This window comes from Pseudophryne corroboree, chromosome 9 (genome assembly GCF_028390025.1).
Source record: "Pseudophryne corroboree isolate aPseCor3 chromosome 9, aPseCor3.hap2, whole genome shotgun sequence".
Taxonomy (NCBI): Eukaryota; Metazoa; Chordata; class Amphibia; order Anura; family Myobatrachidae; genus Pseudophryne; species Pseudophryne corroboree.
The window spans coordinates 471,865,535-471,885,100 of record NC_086452.1 but is presented as its reverse complement, the minus strand read 5'-3'; the positions used below and the strand labels follow the sequence as shown (position 1 = coordinate 471,885,100).

Below are 19,566 nucleotides of genomic sequence, written 5' to 3'. Positions count from 1 at the left end.
AGAAACACTGCACCAGGTAGAGAGCACCGAGAAACACTGCACCAGGTAGAGAGCACCGAGAAACATTGCACCAGGTAGAGAGCACTGAGAAACACTGCACCAGGTAGAGAGCACCGAGAAACACTGCACCAGGTAGAGAGCACTCAGAAACATTGCACCAGGTAGAGAGCACTGAGAAACATTGCACCAGGTAGAGAGCACAAGACACACTGCACCAGGTAGAGAGCACTGAGAAACACTGCACCAGATAGAGAGCACTGAGAAACATTGCACCAGGTAGAGAGCACTGAGAAACATTGCACCAGGTAGAGAGCACTGAGAAACATTGCACCAGGTAGAGAGCACAAGACACACTGCACCAGGTAGAGAGCACTGAGAAACACTGCACCAGATAGAGAGCACTGAGAAACACTGCACCAGGTAGAGAGCACTGAGAAACATTGCACCAGGTAGAGAGCACTGAGAAACATTGCACCAGGTAAAGAGCACAAGACACACTGCCCCAGGTAGGGCACATTTTTGATCTCCGCTTTTTTTGTGCCAATCTTACATACTGGGGGCTGATGCTGCGGGTCCCCCCTCACACACCGCGGAGCTGGTTGAAAATGGCCACCACACTGATCCATGTACACAGATGAGGGAGGGCTGGGTTTGTCTCGGCGGGAGAGGCAAACCCTGCCCTCCTGTCTCATCAGATCATGAGCAGACCTATAGTCTGCTCACAGAGGAGGGGAGCTGCGACGGCTGACAGCTAAGGATGGGCAGGACGAGGCGGGCGGGACGCGGAGGTCTCTGTCTCTCATGCAGGGAGACACAGTGATCGCACTGAGCCAAAAAAAAAGTGGGTCCCAGGGACCCCTCAGTTTTAAAAATGTGGGTCCTACTTCAGTTTCTGGGTCCCATAGCAACGTATGCTTTTGAGCTCCCCTTATGCCTCCCCACATAGCATTAGACCACCCCACATGGTAGATAGCAGTTATGGCAGTATTGGGGGGAAAATAGAGGGTTAAGTGCAGGTAGTGCTGTAGGCAGTGTTAGGGGTAGGGAGGCATCAGTACCCAGGATTCGGTGCTTCCTGCTCCCCGTCAACTTTTAAGATCAGCTTCTCTGTGTCCTTGTTGAAGCCCTACCGCTATAACACGAGGTGTGTGCGTATGCTGGGCACTGTCTGAGTATGGGGTGTGTGCGTATGCTGGGCACTGCTTTGGTTTGGGGATTGTTTGTGTGTATGCTGAGCACTGTGTGGGTGTGGCAGTTGTGTCTATGCTGAGCACTGTGTGTGGATATGGGAGTTTATGTATGCTGGTCACTGTGTATAGGGGGATGTATCCTGGGCACTGTGGGTATGGAGTACCCATATGCTAGGCGCTTTGGGGGGGGGGAGAATGAGCAATGTGTGGGAATGGGTTGTGCGTATGATGGCCACTGTGCAGGTGTGTGGGTATAGAGGGTGCTATGAGCATTGTAAGTGTGTATAATGAGTACTGTGTGGGTATAGAGCATTATGAGAGCTGTGGGGGGTGTATAATGGGCCCTGTGTGGTATAGGGGTGTGCATATGATGGGCGCTGTGTGGTATGGGTGTGCGTATGATGGTCACTATGGGGGTGTGCATATTGGACATTGTGTGGGTTTAGAGGGTTTTATGAGTTCTGGCGGGTGTATTATAATGAGCACTGTGTGGGCATGGGGTGTGTGTATGATGGGCACTGTGGGGGTGTGAATACTGAGCACTGTGTGGGTATGGGGGTATAATGGGTGCAGTAGTGGTGGTAGCAGGGGACAGGATGGGTGCAGCAGTGGTGGTAGCAGGGGGCAGGATGGGTGCAATAATGCTAGGGGGTAGGATAGGTGCAGTAGTGGTAGCAGGGGGTAAGATAGGTGCAGCAGTGGTAGGGGGTAAGATAGGTGCAGCAGTGGTAGGAGGCAGGATGGGTGCAGCAGTGGTGGTAGCAGGGGGCAGGATGGGTGCAGTAGTGGTAGGGGGTAGGATAGGTGCAGTAGTGGTAGCAGGGGGTAAGATAGGTGCAGCAGTGGTAGCAGGGGGTAAGATAGGTGCAGCAGTGGTAGGAGGCAGGATGTGTGCAGTAGTGGTAGGGGGTAGGATAGGTGCAGTAGTGGTAGCAGGGGGTAAGATAGGTGCAGCAGTGGTAGCAGGGGGTAAGATAGGTGCAGCAGTGGTAGGAGGCAGGATGGGTGCAGTAGTGGTAGGGGGTAGGATAGGTGCAGTAGTGGTAGGGGGTAGGATAGGTGCAGTAGTGGTAGCAGGGGGTAAGATAGGTGTAGCAGTGGTAGGAGGCAGGATGGGTGCAGCAGTGGTGGTAGCAGGGGGCAGGATGGGTGCAGTAGTGGTAGGGGGTAGGATAGGTGCAGTAGTGGTAGCAGGGGGTAAGATAGGTGCAGCAGTGGTAGGAGGCAGGATGGGTGCAGTAGTGGTGGTAGCAGGGGGCAGGATGGGGGCAGTAGTGGTAGCAGAGTATAAGATAGGTGCAGTAGTGGTAGCAGGGGGCAGGATGGGTGCAGTAGTGGTAGCAGGGTATAAGATAGGTGCAGTAGTGGTAGCAGGGGGCAGGATGGGTGCAGTAGTGGTAGCAGGTGGTAAGATAGGTGCAGTAGTGGTAGCAGGGTATAAGATAGGTGCAGTAGTGGTAGCAGGGTATAAGATAGGTGCAGTAGTGGTAGCAGGTGGTAAGATAGGTGCAGTAGTGGTAGCAGGGTATAAGATAGGTGCAGTAGTGGTAGCAGGGTATAAGATAGGTGCAGTAGTGGTAGCAGGGTATAAGATAGGTGCAGTAGTGGTAGCAGGGTATAAGATAGGTGCAGTAGTGGTAGCAGGGTATAAGATAGGTGCAGTAGTGGTAGCAGGGGGCAGGATGGGTGCAGTAGTGGTAGCAGGGTATAAGATGGGTGCAGTAGTGGTAGCAGGGGGCAGGATGGGTGCAGTAGTGGTAGCAGGGTATAAGATAGGTGCAGTAGTGGTAGCAGGGGGCAGGATGGGTGCAGTAGTGGTAGCAGGGTATAAGATAGGTGCAGTAGTGGTAGCAGGGGGCAGGATGGGTGCAGTAGTGGTAGCAGGGGGCAGGATGGGTGCAGTAGTGGTAGCAGGGGGTAAGATAGGTGCAGCAGTGGTAGGAGGCAGGATGGGTGCAGTAGTGGTGGTAGCAGGGGGCAGGATGGGGGCAGTAGTGGTAGCAGGGTATAAGATAGGTGCAGTAGTGGTAGCAGGGGGCAGGATGGGTGCAGTAGTGGTAGCAGGGGGTAAGATAGGTGCAGCAGTGGTAGGAGGCAGGATGGGTGCAGTAGTGGTAGCAGGGGGTAAGATAGGTGCAGCAGTGGTAGGAGGCAGGATGGGTGCAGTAGTGGTGGTAGCAGGGGGCAGGATGGGGGCAGTAGTGGTAGCAGGGTATAAGATAGGTGCAGTAGTGGTAGCAGGGGGCAGGATGGGTGCAGTAGTGGTAGCAGGGGGTAAGATAGGTGCAGTAGTGGTAGGGGGTAGGATAGGTGCAGTAGTGGTAGGGGGTAGGATAGGTGCAGTAGTGGTAGCAGGGGGCAGGATGGGTGCAGTAGTGGTAGCAGGGGGTAAGATAGGTGCAGTAGTGGTAGGGGGTAGGATAGGTGCAGTAGTGGTAGCAGGGGGCAGGGTGGGTGCAGTAGTGGTAGCAGGGTATAAGATAGGTGCAGTAGTGGTAGCAGGGGGCAGGATGGGTGCAGTAGTGGTAGCAGGGGGTAAGATAGGTGCAGCAGTGGTAGGAGGCAGGATGGGTGCAGTAGTGGTACCAGGGGGTAAGATAGGTGCAGCAGTGGTAGGAGGCAGGATGGGTGCAGTAGTGGTGGTAGCAGGGGGCAGGATGGGGGCAGTAGTGGTAGCAGGGTATAAGATAGGTGCAGTAGTGGTAGCAGGGGGCAGGATGGGTGCAGTAGTGGTAGCAGGGGGTAAGATAGGTGCAGTAGTGGTAGCAGGGGGCAGGATGGGTGCAGTAGTGGTAGCAGGGGGTAAGATAGGTGCAGTAGTGGTAGGGGGTAGGATAGGTGCAGTAGTGGTAGGGGGTAGGATAGGTGCAGTAGTGGTAGCAGGGGGCAGGATGGGTGCAGTAGTGGTAGCAGGGTATAAGATAGGTGCAGTAGTGGTAGCAGGGGGCAGGATGGGTGCAGTAGTGGTAGCAGGGTATAAGATAGGTGCAGTAGTGGTAGCAGGGGGCAGGATGGGTGCAGTAGTGGTAGCAGGTGGTAAGATAGGTGCAGTAGTGGTAGCAGGGTATAAGATAGGTGCAGTAGTGGTAGCAGGGGGCAGGATGGGTGCAGTAGTGGTAGCAGGGTATAAGATAGGTGCAGTAGTGGTAGCAGGTGGTAAGATAGGTGCAGTAGTGGTAGCAGGGTATAAGATAGGTGCAGTAGTGGTAGCAGGGTATAAGATAGGTGCAGTAGTGGTAGCAGGGTATAAGATAGGTGCAGTAGTGGTAGCAGGGTATAAGATAGGTGCAGTAGTGGTAGCAGGGTATAAGATAGGTGCAGTAGTGGTAGCAGGGGGCAGGATGGGTGCAGTAGTGGTAGCAGGGTATAAGATAGGTGCAGTAGTGGTAGCAGGGGGCAGGATGGGTGCAGTAGTGGTAGCAGGGTATAAGATAGGTGCAGTAGTGGTAGCAGGGGGCAGGATGGGTGCAGTAGTGGTAGCAGGGTATAAGATAGGTGCAGTAGTGGTAGCAGGGGGCAGGATGGGTGCAGTAGTGGTAGCAGGGGGCAGGATGGGTGCAGTAGTGGTAGCAGGGGGTAAGATAGGTGCAGCAGTGGTAGGAGGCAGGATGGGTGCAGTAGTGGTAGCAGGGGGTAAGATAGGTGCAGCAGTGGTAGGAGGCAGGATGGGTGCAGTAGTGGTGGTAGCAGGGGGCAGGATGGGGGCAGTAGTGGTAGCAGGGTATAAGATAGGTGCAGTAGTGGTAGCAGGGGGCAGGATGGGTGCAGTAGTGGTAGCAGGGGGTAAGATAGGTGCAGCAGTGGTAGGAGGCAGGATGGGTGCAGTAGTGGTAGCAGGGGGTAAGATAGGTGCAGCAGTGGTAGGAGGCAGGATGGGTGCAGTAGTGGTGGTAGCAGGGGGCAGGATGGAGGCAGTAGTGGTAGCAGGGTATAAGATAGGTGCAGTAGTGGTAGCAGGGGGCAGGATGGGTGCAGTAGTGGTAGCAGGGGGTAAGATAGGTGCAGTAGTGGTAGGGGGTAGGATAGGTGCAGTAGTGGTAGGGGGTAGGATAGGTGCAGTAGTGGTAGCAGGGGGCAGGATGGGTGCAGTAGTGGTAGCAGGGGGTAAGATAGGTGCAGTAGTGGTAGGGGGTAGGATAGGTGCAGTAGTGGTAGCAGGGGGCAGGATGGGTGCAGTAGTGGTAGCAGGGGGTAAGATAGGTGCAGTAGTGGTAGGGGGTAGGATAGGTGCAGTAGTGGTAGGGGGTAGGATAGGTGCAGTAGTGGTAGCAGGGGGCAGGATGGGTGCAGTAGTGGTAGCAGGGGGTAAGATAGGTGCAGTAGTGGTAGGGGGTAGGATGGGTGCAGTAGTGGTAGCAGGGGGCAGGATGGGTGCAGTAGTGGTAGCAGGGGGTAAGATAGGTGCAGCAGTGGTAGGAGGCAGGATGGGTGCAGTAGTGGTAGCAGGGGGTAAGATAGGTGCAGCAGTGGTAGGAGGCAGGATGGGTGCAGTAGTGGTGGTAGCAGGGGGCAGGATGGGGGCAGTAGTGGTAGCAGGGTATAAGATAGGTGCAGTAGTGGTAGCAGGGGGCAGGATGGGTGCAGTAGTGGTAGCAGGGGGTAAGATAGGTGCAGCAGTGGTAGGAGGCAGGATGGGTGCAGTAGTGGTAGCAGGGGGTAAGATAGGTGCAGCAGTGGTAGGAGGCAGGATGGGTGCAGTAGTGGTGGTAGCAGGGGGCAGGATGGGGGCAGTAGTGGTAGCAGGGTATAAGATAGGTGCAGTAGTGGTAGCAGGGGGTAAGATAGGTGCAGTAGTGGTAGGGGGTAGGATAGGTGCAGTAGTGGTAGGGGGTAGGATAGGTGCAGTAGTGGTAGCAGGGGGCAGGATGGGTGCAGTAGTGGTAGCAGGGGGTAAGATAGGTGCAGTAGTGGTAGGGGGTAGGATAGGTGCAGTAGTGGTAGCAGGGGGCAGGATGGGTGCAGTAGTGGTAGCAGGGGGTAAGATAGGTGCAGCAGTGGTAGGAGGCAGGATGGGTGCAGTAGTGGTGGTAGCAGGGGGCAGGATGGGTGCACTAGTAGTTGGGACGCTGGGGGAATAAGATGCTGCGTAACAGGAAGCGCCCTCACAGGTATAATGTGCAGGTATTGGCCATGTTATTAAATAAATATAGGAAAGGCCCGCCCGCACGTTTGTGAAACTAAAGATTTATCACCATTCCCCCAGGTCGCAGCGTTCTGACCTCTTGGTACTTTGCGGTCGTGGTGCCCGACCGCACTGCCATGTTCCGCTCGGCCCCAGCTCATGTTCTCTGCAGCAGACCCACCGGGCTGCCCGTGGTGAAGGCGCTCCTCTCCTTCTCCTCGGCTCCCTCCTGCATCTTCCATTCTCCTGTCATCGTGATGTCCGCGCCCGGTTGCCACCAGCACATTCAATGGGTTGGAGATCAGCGCAGGGAGGAGGGACCGACGTCTCAGGTGGAGCTTGGATTGGGAGACGCTGCCGGCAGCAATTGGATGTTGAGAAGCTGCCGGCGGCTATTGGCTGGTGAGGCAGGGCTTGAGGATTTCTATTGGCTGTGAGGCGGCGGTCAGCAAAAAACAGCGCGTCCTGCCGGACCCGCTCACTTTTAAAATCCGAGTCCCTCTTTGCGATCACTGCAGTGTGCTTAATGTGTCCGGCGGGCAGCAAAGTGCGGGGCGGGAGGGCGCACACAAACGGGCAGGGCGGCATTCAGGTGTCTAAAAAAGGGGCAGGGCGCAGCGCCCTGTGAAAGACACCTAGAGTGAACACTATATATAGATGCTGCCAGCTCCTGTATACAGTATGAATGTATATAGATGCTGCCAGCTCATGTATACAGTATGAATGTATATAGATGATGCCAGCTCCTGTATACAGTATGAATGTATATAGATGCTGCCAGCTCCTGTATACAGTATGAATGTATATAGATGCTGCCAGCTCATGTATACAGTATGAATGTATATAGATGCTGCCAGCTCCTGTATACAGTATGAATGTATATAGATGCTGCCAGCTCCTGTATACAGTATGAATGTATATAGATGCTGCCAGCTCATGTATACAGTATGAATGTATAGATGCCGCCAGCTCCTGTATACAGTATGAATGTATATAGATGCTGCCAGCTCCTGTATACAGTATGAATGTATATAGATGCTGCCAGCTCCTGTATACAGTATGAATGTATATAGATGCTGCCAGCTCCTGTATACAGTATGAATGTATATAGATGCTGCCAGCTCCTGTATACAGTATGAATGTATATAGATGCTGCCAGCTCATGTATACAGTATGAATGTATAGATGCCGCCAGCTCCTGTATACAGTATGAATGTATATAGATGCTGCCAGCTCCTGTATACAGTATGAATGTATATAGATGCTGCCAGCTCCTGTATACAGTATGAATATATAGATGCTGCCAGCTCCTGTATACAGTATGAATGTATATAGATGCTGCCAGCTCATGTATACAGTATGAATATATAGATGCTGCCAGCTCCTGCTCCTCCGGCTGCAGGCCCATTCCTGTGTCTTGGCTCTAGGAATAAACAGACGCCAGCTATCAGTACGGCAAACAAAACCGTCAAAGAGATTGTAGCTTGTGATTGGTCCTTTCATTATACCGCCCCCCGCACGCTACTTATTTATCCCCTATTTGAATGTAGGGCCTGGTACAGAGAGACCTAGCTGCGTGTAGCAGTAGCACGCTTTCCTAGGTGGTAGTGCCGCTTTATTGTGTTATTTCTTCTCGGGGATAAATCCGCCATTAACGTTTATTGTGTGTAAAGTCCGTGCCGGGAATTTTGCGGGAAATCCCTCTGCCGACATATTTCGCTCGCTAGGGCATTTTTGCAGTCCTGCGTTCGCATAGTCGCCGCCCATAGGGGAGTGTATTTTCGCTGTACAAGTGTGCGATCGCATGTGCAGCCGAGCGGTACAAACAGATCTTGTGCAGTCTCTGCGCAGCCCAGGACTTACTCAGCCGCTGCGATCACTTCAGCCTGTCCGGGACCGGAATTGACGTCAGACACCCGACCTGCAAACGCTTGGACACGCCGGTGTTTACCAACCACTCCCTGAAAACGGTCAGTTGCCACCCACAAACGCCCTCTTCCTGTCAATCTCCTTGCGATCGGCTGTGCGAATGGATCCTTTGCACACACCCATCGCTGAGCGCCAATCCGCTTTGTACCCGTGCGACGCGCCTGCGCATTGCGGTGCATACGCATGCGCAGTTTAGAGCTGAACGCCCGCTGTACGAAAACGCAGCCTAGCGATCAGGTGTGAATTAGCGCCGTTATGTCATGTTACATCTATCTCTACCATCAGCTCATTCTCCCCGGGTCTACAGGAAATACGCAGGAATAGCAGAGGCGCACTCTTATCACGGGGGGGGATAATGACACTTGTTTATTAGGAGAGGGTGCGACCGTCCCATCCACAATATTACCAGCGCACCTCCGCATCGCACTCTGCTACTCTCCCGGACAATCCGGGGGTGCTGTCTTCCCAGATCCCACTTCTCTCTCTTGGGATGTGGGCGGAGCTATAGAATGTGATTCAGATCATTGCGCAGAGATGGGCGGGGCCTGATTATGCAAATTGCTGTTACAGTGTACGTTTCGCTGTCATGCTACGGGGGCAGCCATATTGCGTGATGAGCAGCCAATCAATTCACTAGGGCAGAGTTTCCCAACCTCCTCTAGTACAGTCCAGGTTTTAAGGTTATCCATGTCCGAGCACAGGTGACCATCAATATATTTGCCATCGATGGTGACCTGGCAAGTGACCATTGATGGCTGCAAGGAATTCAATAGATGACAATCGATGGGTACACAAGCCGATGGTCATCCCTGTTGTTTTATCTGATCTTGGTCTAACCAGAACCTACTTCACGTGTGTCAGGGGCGAAGCTGTGCTCCATATCATCGATGACGAGAAACCATCTGGTTCTTTTCTATCGATGGCCATCATCTATAAACTATCAATGATTTGAAATCATCGATGGTCAATGGCGACTTCATTAGTACCTTAGTCAAGTTGATTTAACCATCTCGGCTGAAGCATGGATATTCTTAAAACCTGCACTGTAATGGCGGCGTTTGGGGGAACTCCTGACTAGGTGCTAGTGGTATTATGGAGGCATGAGACACAATGGGGTACTGGTTAGGTGAAACGTTGGCTCTTACCCCATAAGAGGAGCCTCACTGGGACAATATCCCTGGATGGTAATTATCGGAGAAGCGCCGGTTCCTTGATTGAAGCCTTTAGGAACCAATCGGCCGGCGGGGGCTGTGGAGAGTTTGGTTAGGGCCTGGCTGCGAATAGGACGCGTTCTGTGCCCCCAGGCCCGTTCTGCTGCAGAGTGACGGGAGAGGGCGCAGGTTTTCCTCGCCGGCAGGCCAGGGACGCTCACGTGGGTAAATTTGCCCTTCCCGGTGACCTTGGGGCCAGCTCACCTGAAAGTGGTTAGCGAGGAGCGCAGCGTGATTTGCAGTCAGAGTGAGTGCGGCAGGAGGTGCGTTCCCCGCACACACACGGCACGTGCTCACAGAGACGCACACAGTGTATTTTCCTGCTGCTGCTGCTGCTTAATAGCTTTGTGTGTTGACGAATGATCTTCATCAAATGAGAGTCTTTATAATGTTTGATATAATGTCAGCTTTCATCATGCTCCAGGGCGAGGGAAGGAGAGAGTAAGGGCAGCTGCGAGGTAGGGAGAGGAGGGGGCCGTGGGACGGGGAGACGGAGCGGAGGAATGGGGGGGGGGGGGTGAATGACTGGAATAGTAATGGCATGGTGCAGGCACCAACACAGAGAGAGAGAGATCTGACCCTGCGTGATACTGTCACGGTACAGATGGATGTGTGTGCCCCCAGGGGGCGCCCTGATATACATACTGAGAAGGGGGTATAGTTACAGCAGTGCACCGTGATAGGGGGTCTCACTGAAACGCTACAAGCACATATATCAGTGTTTACACAAAGGGAGTGTATTCCGTATACATGGCTCCAAAGAAGCGCACACAGGAGATACGCCTGCGTGACAGCGCCCCATTACATCCCAGTTCCACCATACACCCACCTGCCCCCACTGATATACACCTGCGTGACAGCGCCCCATTACATCCCAGTTCCCCCATACACCCACCTGCCCCCACTGATATACACCTGTGTGACAGCGCCCCATTACATCACAGTTCCCCCATACACCCACCTGCCCCCACTGATATACACCTGTGTGACAGCGCCCCATTACATCCCAGTTCCACCATACACCCACCTGCCCCCACTGATATACACCTGCGTGACAGCGCCCCATTACATCCCAGTTCCACCATACACCCACCTGCCCCCACTGATATACACCTGCGTGACAGCGCCCCATTACATCCCAGTTCCCCCATACACCCACCTGCCCCCACTGATATACACCTGTGTGACAGCGCCCCATTACATCCCAGTACCCCCATACACCCACCTGTCCCCACTGATATACACCTGTGTGACAGCGCCCCATTACATCCCAGTTCCACCATACACTCACCTGCCCCCACCGATATACACCTGTGTGACAGCGCCCCATTACATCCCAGTTCCCCCATACACCCACCTGCCCCCACTGATATACACCTGTGTGACAGCGCCCCATTACATCCCAGTTCCACCATACACCCACCTGCCCCCACTGATATACACCTGTGTGACAGCGCCCCATTACATCCCAGTTCCCCCATACACCCACCTGCCCCCACTGATATACACCTGTGTGACAGCGCCCTATTACATCCCAGTTCCCCCATACACCCACCTGTCCCCACTGATATACACCTGTGTGACAGCGCCCCATTACATCCCAGTTCCACCATACACCCACCTGCCCCCACTGATATACACCTGCGTGACAGCGCCCCATTACATCCCAGTTCCACCATACACCCACCTGCCCCCACTGATATACACCTGCGTGACAGCGCCCCATTACATCCCAGTTCCCCCATACACCCACCTGCCCCCACTGATATACACCTGTGTGACAGCGCCCCATTACATCCCAGTACCCCCATACACCCACCTGTCCCCACTGATATACACCTGTGTGACAGCGCCCCATTACATCCCAGTTCCACCATACACTCACCTGCCCCCACCGATATACACCTGTGTGACAGCGCCCCATTACATCCCAGTTCCCCCATACACCCACCTGCCCCCACTGATATACACCTGTGTGACAGCGCCCCATTACATCCCAGTTCCACCATACACCCACCTGCCCCCACTGATATACACCTGTGTGACAGTGCCCCATTACATCCCAGTTCCCCCATACACCCACCTGCCCCCACTGATATACACCTGTGTGACAGCGCCCTATTACATCCCAGTTCCCCCATACACCCACCTGTCCCCACTGATATACACCTGTGTGACAGCGCCCCATTACATCCCAGTTCCACCATACACTCACCTGCCCCCACCGATATACACCTGTGTGACAGCGCCCCATTACATCCCAGTTCCCCCATACACCCACCTGCCCCCACTGATATACACCTGTGTGACAGCGCCCCATTACATCCCAGTTCCACCATACACCCACCTGCCCCCACTGATATACACCTGTGTGACAGCGCCCCATTACATCCCAGTTCCCCCATACACCCACCTGCCCCCACTGATATACACCTGTGTGACAGCGCCCCATTACATCCCAGTTCCACCATACACCCACCTGCCCCCACTGAGATTAACCTGTGTGAGAGCGCCCCATTACATTCCAGTTCCACCATACACCCACCTGCCCCCACTGATATACACCTGTGTGACAGCGCCCCATTACATCCCAGTTCCACCATACACCCACCTGCCCCCACTGATATACACCTGTGTGACAGCGCCCCATTACATCCCAGTTCCACCATACACCCACCTGCCCCCACTGAGATTAACCTGTGTGAGAGCGCCCCATTACATTCCAGTTCCACCATACACCCACCTGCCCCCACTGAGATTAACCTGTGTGACAGCGCCCCATTACATCCCAGTTCCACCATACACCCACCTGCCCCCACTGATATACACCTGTGTGACAGCGCCCTATTACATCCCAGTTCCACCATACACCCACCTGCCCCCACTGATATACACCTGTGTGACAGCGCCCCATTACATCCCAGTTCCACCATACACCCACCTGCCCCCACTGATATACACCTGTGTGACAGCGCCCCTTTACATCCCAATTCCACCATACACCCACCTGCCCCCACTGATATACACCTGCGTGACAGCGCCCCATTACATCCCAGTTCCACCATACACCCACCTGCCCCCACTGATATACACGTGTGTGACAGCGCCCCATTACATCCCAGTTCCACCATACACCCACCTGCCCCCACTGATATATGCCTGCGTGACAGCGCCCCATTACATCCCAGTTCCACCATACACCCACCTGCCCCCACTGATATACACCTGTGTGACAGCGCCCCATTACATCCCAGTTCCACCATACACCCACCTGCCCCCACTGATATACACCTGCGTGAGAACGCCCCATTACATCCCAATTCCACCATACACCCACCTGCCCCCACTGATATACACCTGTGTGAGAGCGGCCCATTACATCCCAGTCCCACCATACACCCACCTGCCCCCACTGATATACACCTGTGTGAGAGCGCCCCATTACATCCCAGTTCCACCATACACCCACCTGCCCCCACTGATATACACCTGTGTGACAGCACCCCATTACATCCCAGTTCCACTATACACCCACCTGCCCCCACTGATATACACCTGTGTGAGAGCGCCCCATTACATCCCAGTTCCACCATACACCCACCTGCCCCCACTGATATACACCTGTGTGACAGCGCCCCATTACATACCATACACCCACCTGCCCCCACTGATATACACCTGCGTGACAGCGCCCCATTACATCCCAGTTCCGCCATACGCCCACCTGCCCCCACTGATATACACCTGTGTGAGAGCGCCCCATTACATCCCAGTTCCACCATACACCCACCTGCCACCACTGATATACACCTGTGTGAGAGCGCCCTATTACATTACTGGTCATTATAGTAATACTGTGTGTATGTGTATATATATATATATATATATATATATATATATAAAATTGCTGGTCATTATAGTAATACTGTGTGTTTATATAGGTAATGGCTGGTTATTATAGTAATACTGTGTGTTTATATAGGTAATGGCTGGTCATTATAGTAATATATATATATATATATATATATATATAAAATGGCTGCTCATTATAGTAATACTGTGTGTTTATACAGTATATGTAATGGCTGCTCATTATAGTAATACTGTGTGTTTGTTTATATATATGTATATATTTTATAATGGCTGGTCATTATAGTAATATACTTGTGTGCACCCTACTTTCATATTATGTGCCTGTCTGCAAACATGTCTGTCCTGTAAGCGTGTGCCAAGTAATGAGATCTCTCTTTGTGTAAGTGCGCACCACGGGCGTGTGTCCCTGTAAATGGGCGTCTTATCTCTCTCTCCCTGTATATAATAGTACAGTATATGTACCCGCTCTCTGCAGGGTATGGTGTGTTACAGTAGTGTCAACACACTGTTGTTGTGTACATTGTGTATATCCGGGTGCTGTGTACAGCTCTCATCCAGTGTCCTTTCTTGTGTCCTGTTATTCTCTGTCCCTGTATATAATAGTCTGTATATCCGCTCTGTGCAGAGTATGATGTGTTACAGTTGTGTCAGCGCACTGTTGTGTAGCGCACTGTTGTTGTGTACATTGTGTATATTCCGGGTGATGTGTACAGCTCTCATCCAGTGTCCTCTCTTGTGTCCTGTTATTCTCTGTCCCTGTATATAATAGTCTGTATACCGCTCTCTGCAGAGTATGATGTGTTACAGTAGTGTCAGCGCAGTGTTTTGTAGCGCACTGTTGTGTACATGGGTGTATGTTCCGGGTGCTGTGTACAGCTCTCATCCAGTGTCCTATCTTGTGTCCTGTTATTCTCTGTCCCTGTATATAATAGTCTGTATACCCGCTCTCTGCAGAGTATGATGTGTTACAGTAGTGTCAGCGAAGTGTTGTGTAGCGCACTGTTGTTGTGTACATGGGTGTATGTTCCGGGTGCTGTGTACAGCTCTCATCCAGTGTGCTCTCTTGTGTCCTGTTATTCTCTGTCCCTGTATATAATAGTCTGTATACCCGCTCTGTGCAGGGTATGGTGTGGTACAGTAGTGTCAGCGCACTGTTGTTGTGTAGCGCACTGTTGTGTACATTGTGTATGTTCCGGGTGCTGTGTACAGCTCTCATCCAGTGTCCTCTCTTGTGTCCTGTTATTCTCTGTCCCTGTATATAATAGTCTGTATACCCGTTCTGTGCAGAGTATGGTGTGTTAGAGTAGTGTCAGCGCACTGTGTTTGTGTACATTGTGTATGTTCCGGGTGCTGTGTACAGCTCTCATCCAGTGTCCTCTCTTGTGTCCTGTTATTCTCTGTCCCTGTATATAATAGTCTGTATACCCGCTCTGTGCAGAGTATGATGTGTTACAGTAGTGTTAGCACAGTGTTGTTTAGCGCACTGTTGTGTATATTGGTGTATGTTCCGGGTGCTGTGTACAGCTCTCATCCAGTGTCCTCTCTTGTGTCCTGTTATTCTCTGTCCCTGTATATAATAGTCTGTATACCCGCTCTCTGCAGAGTATGATGTGTTACAGTAGTGTCAGCGCAGTGTTTTGTAGCGCACTGTTGTGTACATTGTGTATGTTCCGGGTGCTGTGTACAGCTCTCATCCAGTGTCCTCTCTTGTGTCCTGTTGTTCTCTGTCCCTGTATATAATAGTCTGTATACCCGCTCTCTGCAGAGTATGATGTGTTACAGTAGTGTCAACGCAGTGTTGTGTGGCGCACTGTTGTTGTGTACATGGGTGTATGTTCCGGGTGCTGTGTACAGCTCTCATCCAGTGTCCTCTCTTGTGTCCTGTTATTCTCTGTCCCTGTATATAATAGTCTGTATACCCGCTCTCTGCAGGGTATGGTGTGTTACAGTAGTGTCAGCGCACTGTTGTTGTGTTGCTCACTGTTGTGTACATGGGTGTATGTTCCAGGTGCTGTTTACAGCTCTCATCCAGTGTCCTCTCTTGTGTCCTGTTATTCTCTGTCCCTGTATATAATAGTCTGTATACCCGCTCTCTGCAGAGTATGATGTGTTACAGTAGTGTCAGCACAGTGTTGTTTAGCGCACTGTTGTGTACATCTTGGATGTTCTGGGTGCTGTGTACAGCTCTCATTCAGTGTCCTCTCTTGTGTCCTGTTATTCTCTGTCCCTGTATATAATAGTCTGTATAGCCGCTCTGTGCAGGGTATGGTGTGTTACAGTAGTGTCAGCGCACTGTTGTTGTGTAGCGCACTGTTGTGTACATGGGTGTATGTTCCAGGTGCTGTTTACAGCTCTCATCCAGTGTCCTCTCTTGTGTCCTGTTATTCTCTGTCCCTGTATATAATAGTCTGTATACCCGCTCTGTGCAGGGTATGGTGTGTTACAGTTGTGTCAGCGCACTGTTGTGTAGCGCACTGTTGTTGTGTACATTGTGTATGTTCCGGGTGATGTGTACAGCTCTCATCCAGTGTCCTCTCTTGTGTCCTGTTATTCTCTGTCCCTGTATATAATAGTCTGTATACCGCTCTCTGCAGAGTATGATGTGTTACAGTAGTGTCAGCGCAGTGTTTTGTAGCGCACTGTTGTGGTGTACATGGGTGTATGTTCCGGGTGCTGCGTACAGCTCTCATCCAGTGTCCTCTCTTGTGTCCTGTTATTCTCTGTCCCTGTATATAATAGTCTATATACCCGCCCTGTGCAGGGTATGGTGTGGTACAGTAGTGTCAGCGCACTGTTGTTGTGTAGCGCACTGTTGTGTACATTGTGTATGTTCCGGGTGCTGTGTACAGCTCTCATCCAGTGTCCTCTCTTGTGTCCTGTTATTCTCTGTCCCTGTATATAATAGTCTGTATACCCGTTCTGTGCAGAGTATGGTGTGTTAGAGTAGTGTCAGCGCACTGTTGTTGTGTATATTGTGTATGTTCCGGGTGCTGTGTACAGCTCTCATCCAGTGTCCTCTCTTGTGTCCTGTTATTCTCTGTCCCTGTATATAATAGTCTGTATACCCGCTCTGTGCAGGGTATGGTGTGTTACAGAAGTGTCAGCGCACTGTTGTTGTGTAGCGCACTGTTGTGTACATGGGTGTATGTTCCGGGTGCTGTGTACAGCTCTCATCCAGTGTCCTCTCTTGTGTCTTGTTATTCTCTGTCCCTGTATATAAGAGTCTGTATACCCACTCTCTGCAGGGTATGATGTGTTACAGTAGTGTCAGCGCAGTGTTGTGTAGCGCACTGTTGTTGTGTACATGGGTGTATGTTGCGGGTGCTGTGTACAGCTCTCATCCAGTGTCCTCTCTTGTGTCCTGTTTTTCTCTGTCCCTGTATATAATAGTCTGTATACCTGCTCTGTGCAGGGCATGGTGTGTTACAGTAATGTCAGCGCACTGTTGTTGTGTACATTGTGTGTGTTACGGATGCTGTGTACAGCTCTCATCCAGTGTCCTCTCTTGTGTCCTGTTATTCTCTGTCCCTGTATATAATAGTCTGTATACCCGCTCTGTGCGGGGTATGGTGTGTTACAGTAGTGTCAGCGCACTGTTGTTGTGTAGCGCACTGTTGTGTACATGGGTGTATGTTCCGGGTGCTGTGTACAGCTCTCATCCAGTGTCCTCTCTTGTGTCCTGTTATTCTCTGTCCCTGTATATAATAGTGTGTATACCCGCTCTCTGCAGAGTATGATGTGTTACAGTAGTGTCAGCGCAGTGTTGTGTAGCGCACTGTTGTTGTGTACATGGGTGTATGTTGCGGGTGCTGTGTACAGCTCTCATCCAGTGTCCTCTCTTGTGTCCTGTTTTTCTCTGTCCCTGTATATAATAGTCTGTATACCTGCTCTGTGCAGGGCATGGTGTGTTACAGTAATGTCAGTGCACTGTTGTTGTGTACATTGTGTGTGTTACGGATGCTGTGTACAGCTCTCATCCAGTGTCCTCTCTTGTGTCCTGTTATTCTCTGTCCCTGTATATAATAGTCTGTATACCCGCTCTGTGCGGGGTATGGTGTGTTACAGTAGTGTCAGCGCACTGTTGTTGTGTAGCGTACTGTTGTGTACATGTGTGTATGTTCCGGGTGCTGTGTACAGCTCTCATCCAGTGTCCTCTCTTGTGTCCTGTTATTCTCTGTCCCTGTATATAATAGTGTGTATACCCGCTCTCTGCAGAGTATGATGTGTTACAGTAGTGTCAGCGCAGTGTTGTGTAGCGCACTGTTGTGTATATTGGTGTATGTTCCGGGTACTGTGTGCAGCTCTCATCCAGTGTCCTCTCTTGTGTCCTGTTATTCTCTGTCCCTGTATATAATAGTCTGTATACCCGCTCTGTGCAGGGTATGGTGTGTTACAGTAGCGTCAGCGCACTGTTGTTGTATAGCGCACTGTTGTGTACATGGGTGTATGTTCCGGGTGCTGTGTACAGCTCTCATCCAGTGTCCTCTCTTGTGTCCTGTTATTCTCTGTCCCTGTATATAATAGTCTGTATACCCGTTCTGTGCAGAGTATGGTGTGTTAGAGTAGTGTCAGCGCACTGTTGTTGTGTACATTGTGTATGTTCCGGGTGCTGTGTACAGCTCTCATCCAGTGTCCTCTCTTGTGTCCTGTTATTCTCTGTCCCTGTGTATAGTAGTCTGTATACCCACTCTGTGCAGGGTATGGTGTGTTACAGTAGTGTCAGCGCACTGTTGTTGTGTAGCACACTGTTGTGTACATGGGTGTATGTTCCAGTGCTGTGTACAGCTCTCATCCAGTGTCCTCTCTTGTGTCCTGTTTTTCTCTGTCCCTGTATATAATTGTCTGTATACCTGCTCTGTGCAGGGCATGGTGTGTTACAGTAATGTCAACGCACTGTTGTTGTGTACATTGTGTGTGTTACGGATGCTGTGTACAGCTCTTATCCAGTGTCCTCTATTGTGTCCTGTTATTCTCTGTCCCTGTATATAATAGTCTGTATACCCGCTCTGTGCAGGGTATGGTGTGTTACAGTAGTGCCAGCGCACTGTTGTTGTGTAGTGCACTGTTGTGTATATTGGTGTATGTTCCGGGTGCTGTTTACAGCTCTCATCCAGTGTCCTCTCTTGTGTCCTGTTATTCTCTGTCCCTGTATATAATAGTCTGTATACCCGCTCTGTGCAGGGTATGGTGTGTTACAGTAGTACCAGCGCACTGTTGTTGTGTAGCGCACTGTTGTGTATATTGGTGTATGTTCCGGGTGCTGTGTACAGCTCTCATCCAGTGTCCTCTCTTGTGTCCTGTTATTCTCTGTCCCTGTATATAATAGTCTGTATACCCGTTCTGTGCAGGGTATGGTGTGTTACAGTAGTGTCAGCGCACTGTTGTTGTGTAGCGCACTGTTGTGTACATTGTGTATGTTCCGGGTGCTGTGTGCAGCTCTCATCCAGTGTCCTCTCTTGTGTCCTGTTATTCTCTGTCCCTGTATATAGTAGTCTGTATACCCGCTCTGTGCAGAGTATGGTGTGTACAGTAGTGTCAGCGCACTGTTGTTGTGTAGCGCACTGTTGTGTACATTGTGTGTGTTCCGGGTGCTGTGTACAGCTCTCATCCAGTGTCCTCTCTTGTGTCCTGTTATTCTCTGTCCCTGTATATAATAGTCTGTATACCCGCTCTGTGCAGAGTATGGTGTGTTACAGTATTGTCAGCGCACTGTTGTTGTGTAGCGCACTGTTGTGTACATTGTGTGTGTTCCGGGTGCTGTGTACAGCTCTCATCCAATGTCCTCTCTTGTGTCCTGTTATTCTAGGAAGAAGACATTGAGTATTATGACTCCAAGGCTGACACGGAATATGTGAGTATTAGGTCCCCCCCCCCGGCTCCTCTTCTGCAGCTATTCTTAGTGCACCCCTCATCCCTAAATGTTTTCCCAGCGCACTTCATGGTGCCTGCTGTCCGCCCTCGTGAGCGGCCTCCGCAGGCTAGGCGTGCTGAACGTAGGAATAATCTGACATGGTGCACTGCCCAACAGGCTCTTTGTCACATCAGACTCTGACGTCCTTCAACTTTACAGCCACTCCCTTCATTACGGTCAAGTTTTTTCCCATGAGCCGCGAGAGTGCGGAGACACCAGGGCTGTATTACTCGCATGCGGTTATTATATCACATTCCTCATTGCGGGGAAAGAGTATTCACTTCCCAACCACAGTGTAAATGGCGGAACAAATATGGTCCCTGTAAGTCG

At 51.5% G+C, this 19,566-nt stretch overlaps 1 protein-coding gene across 2 annotated transcripts in view; it reads left to right on the top strand.

Annotated features, from left to right (window-relative positions):
• The window catches only part of CACNA2D2 (calcium voltage-gated channel auxiliary subunit alpha2delta 2), a 423,565-nt gene that overhangs the window by 246,846 nt on the left and 157,153 nt on the right, over positions 1-19,566 (top strand). For both annotated transcript variants that reach the window (XM_063941375.1, XM_063941374.1), the window contains exon 5: positions 19,132-19,176. In XM_063941375.1, coding sequence (XP_063797445.1) covers positions 19,132-19,176 — 45 coding nt within the window. The remainder of the gene's footprint in view (positions 1-19,131; positions 19,177-19,566) is intronic.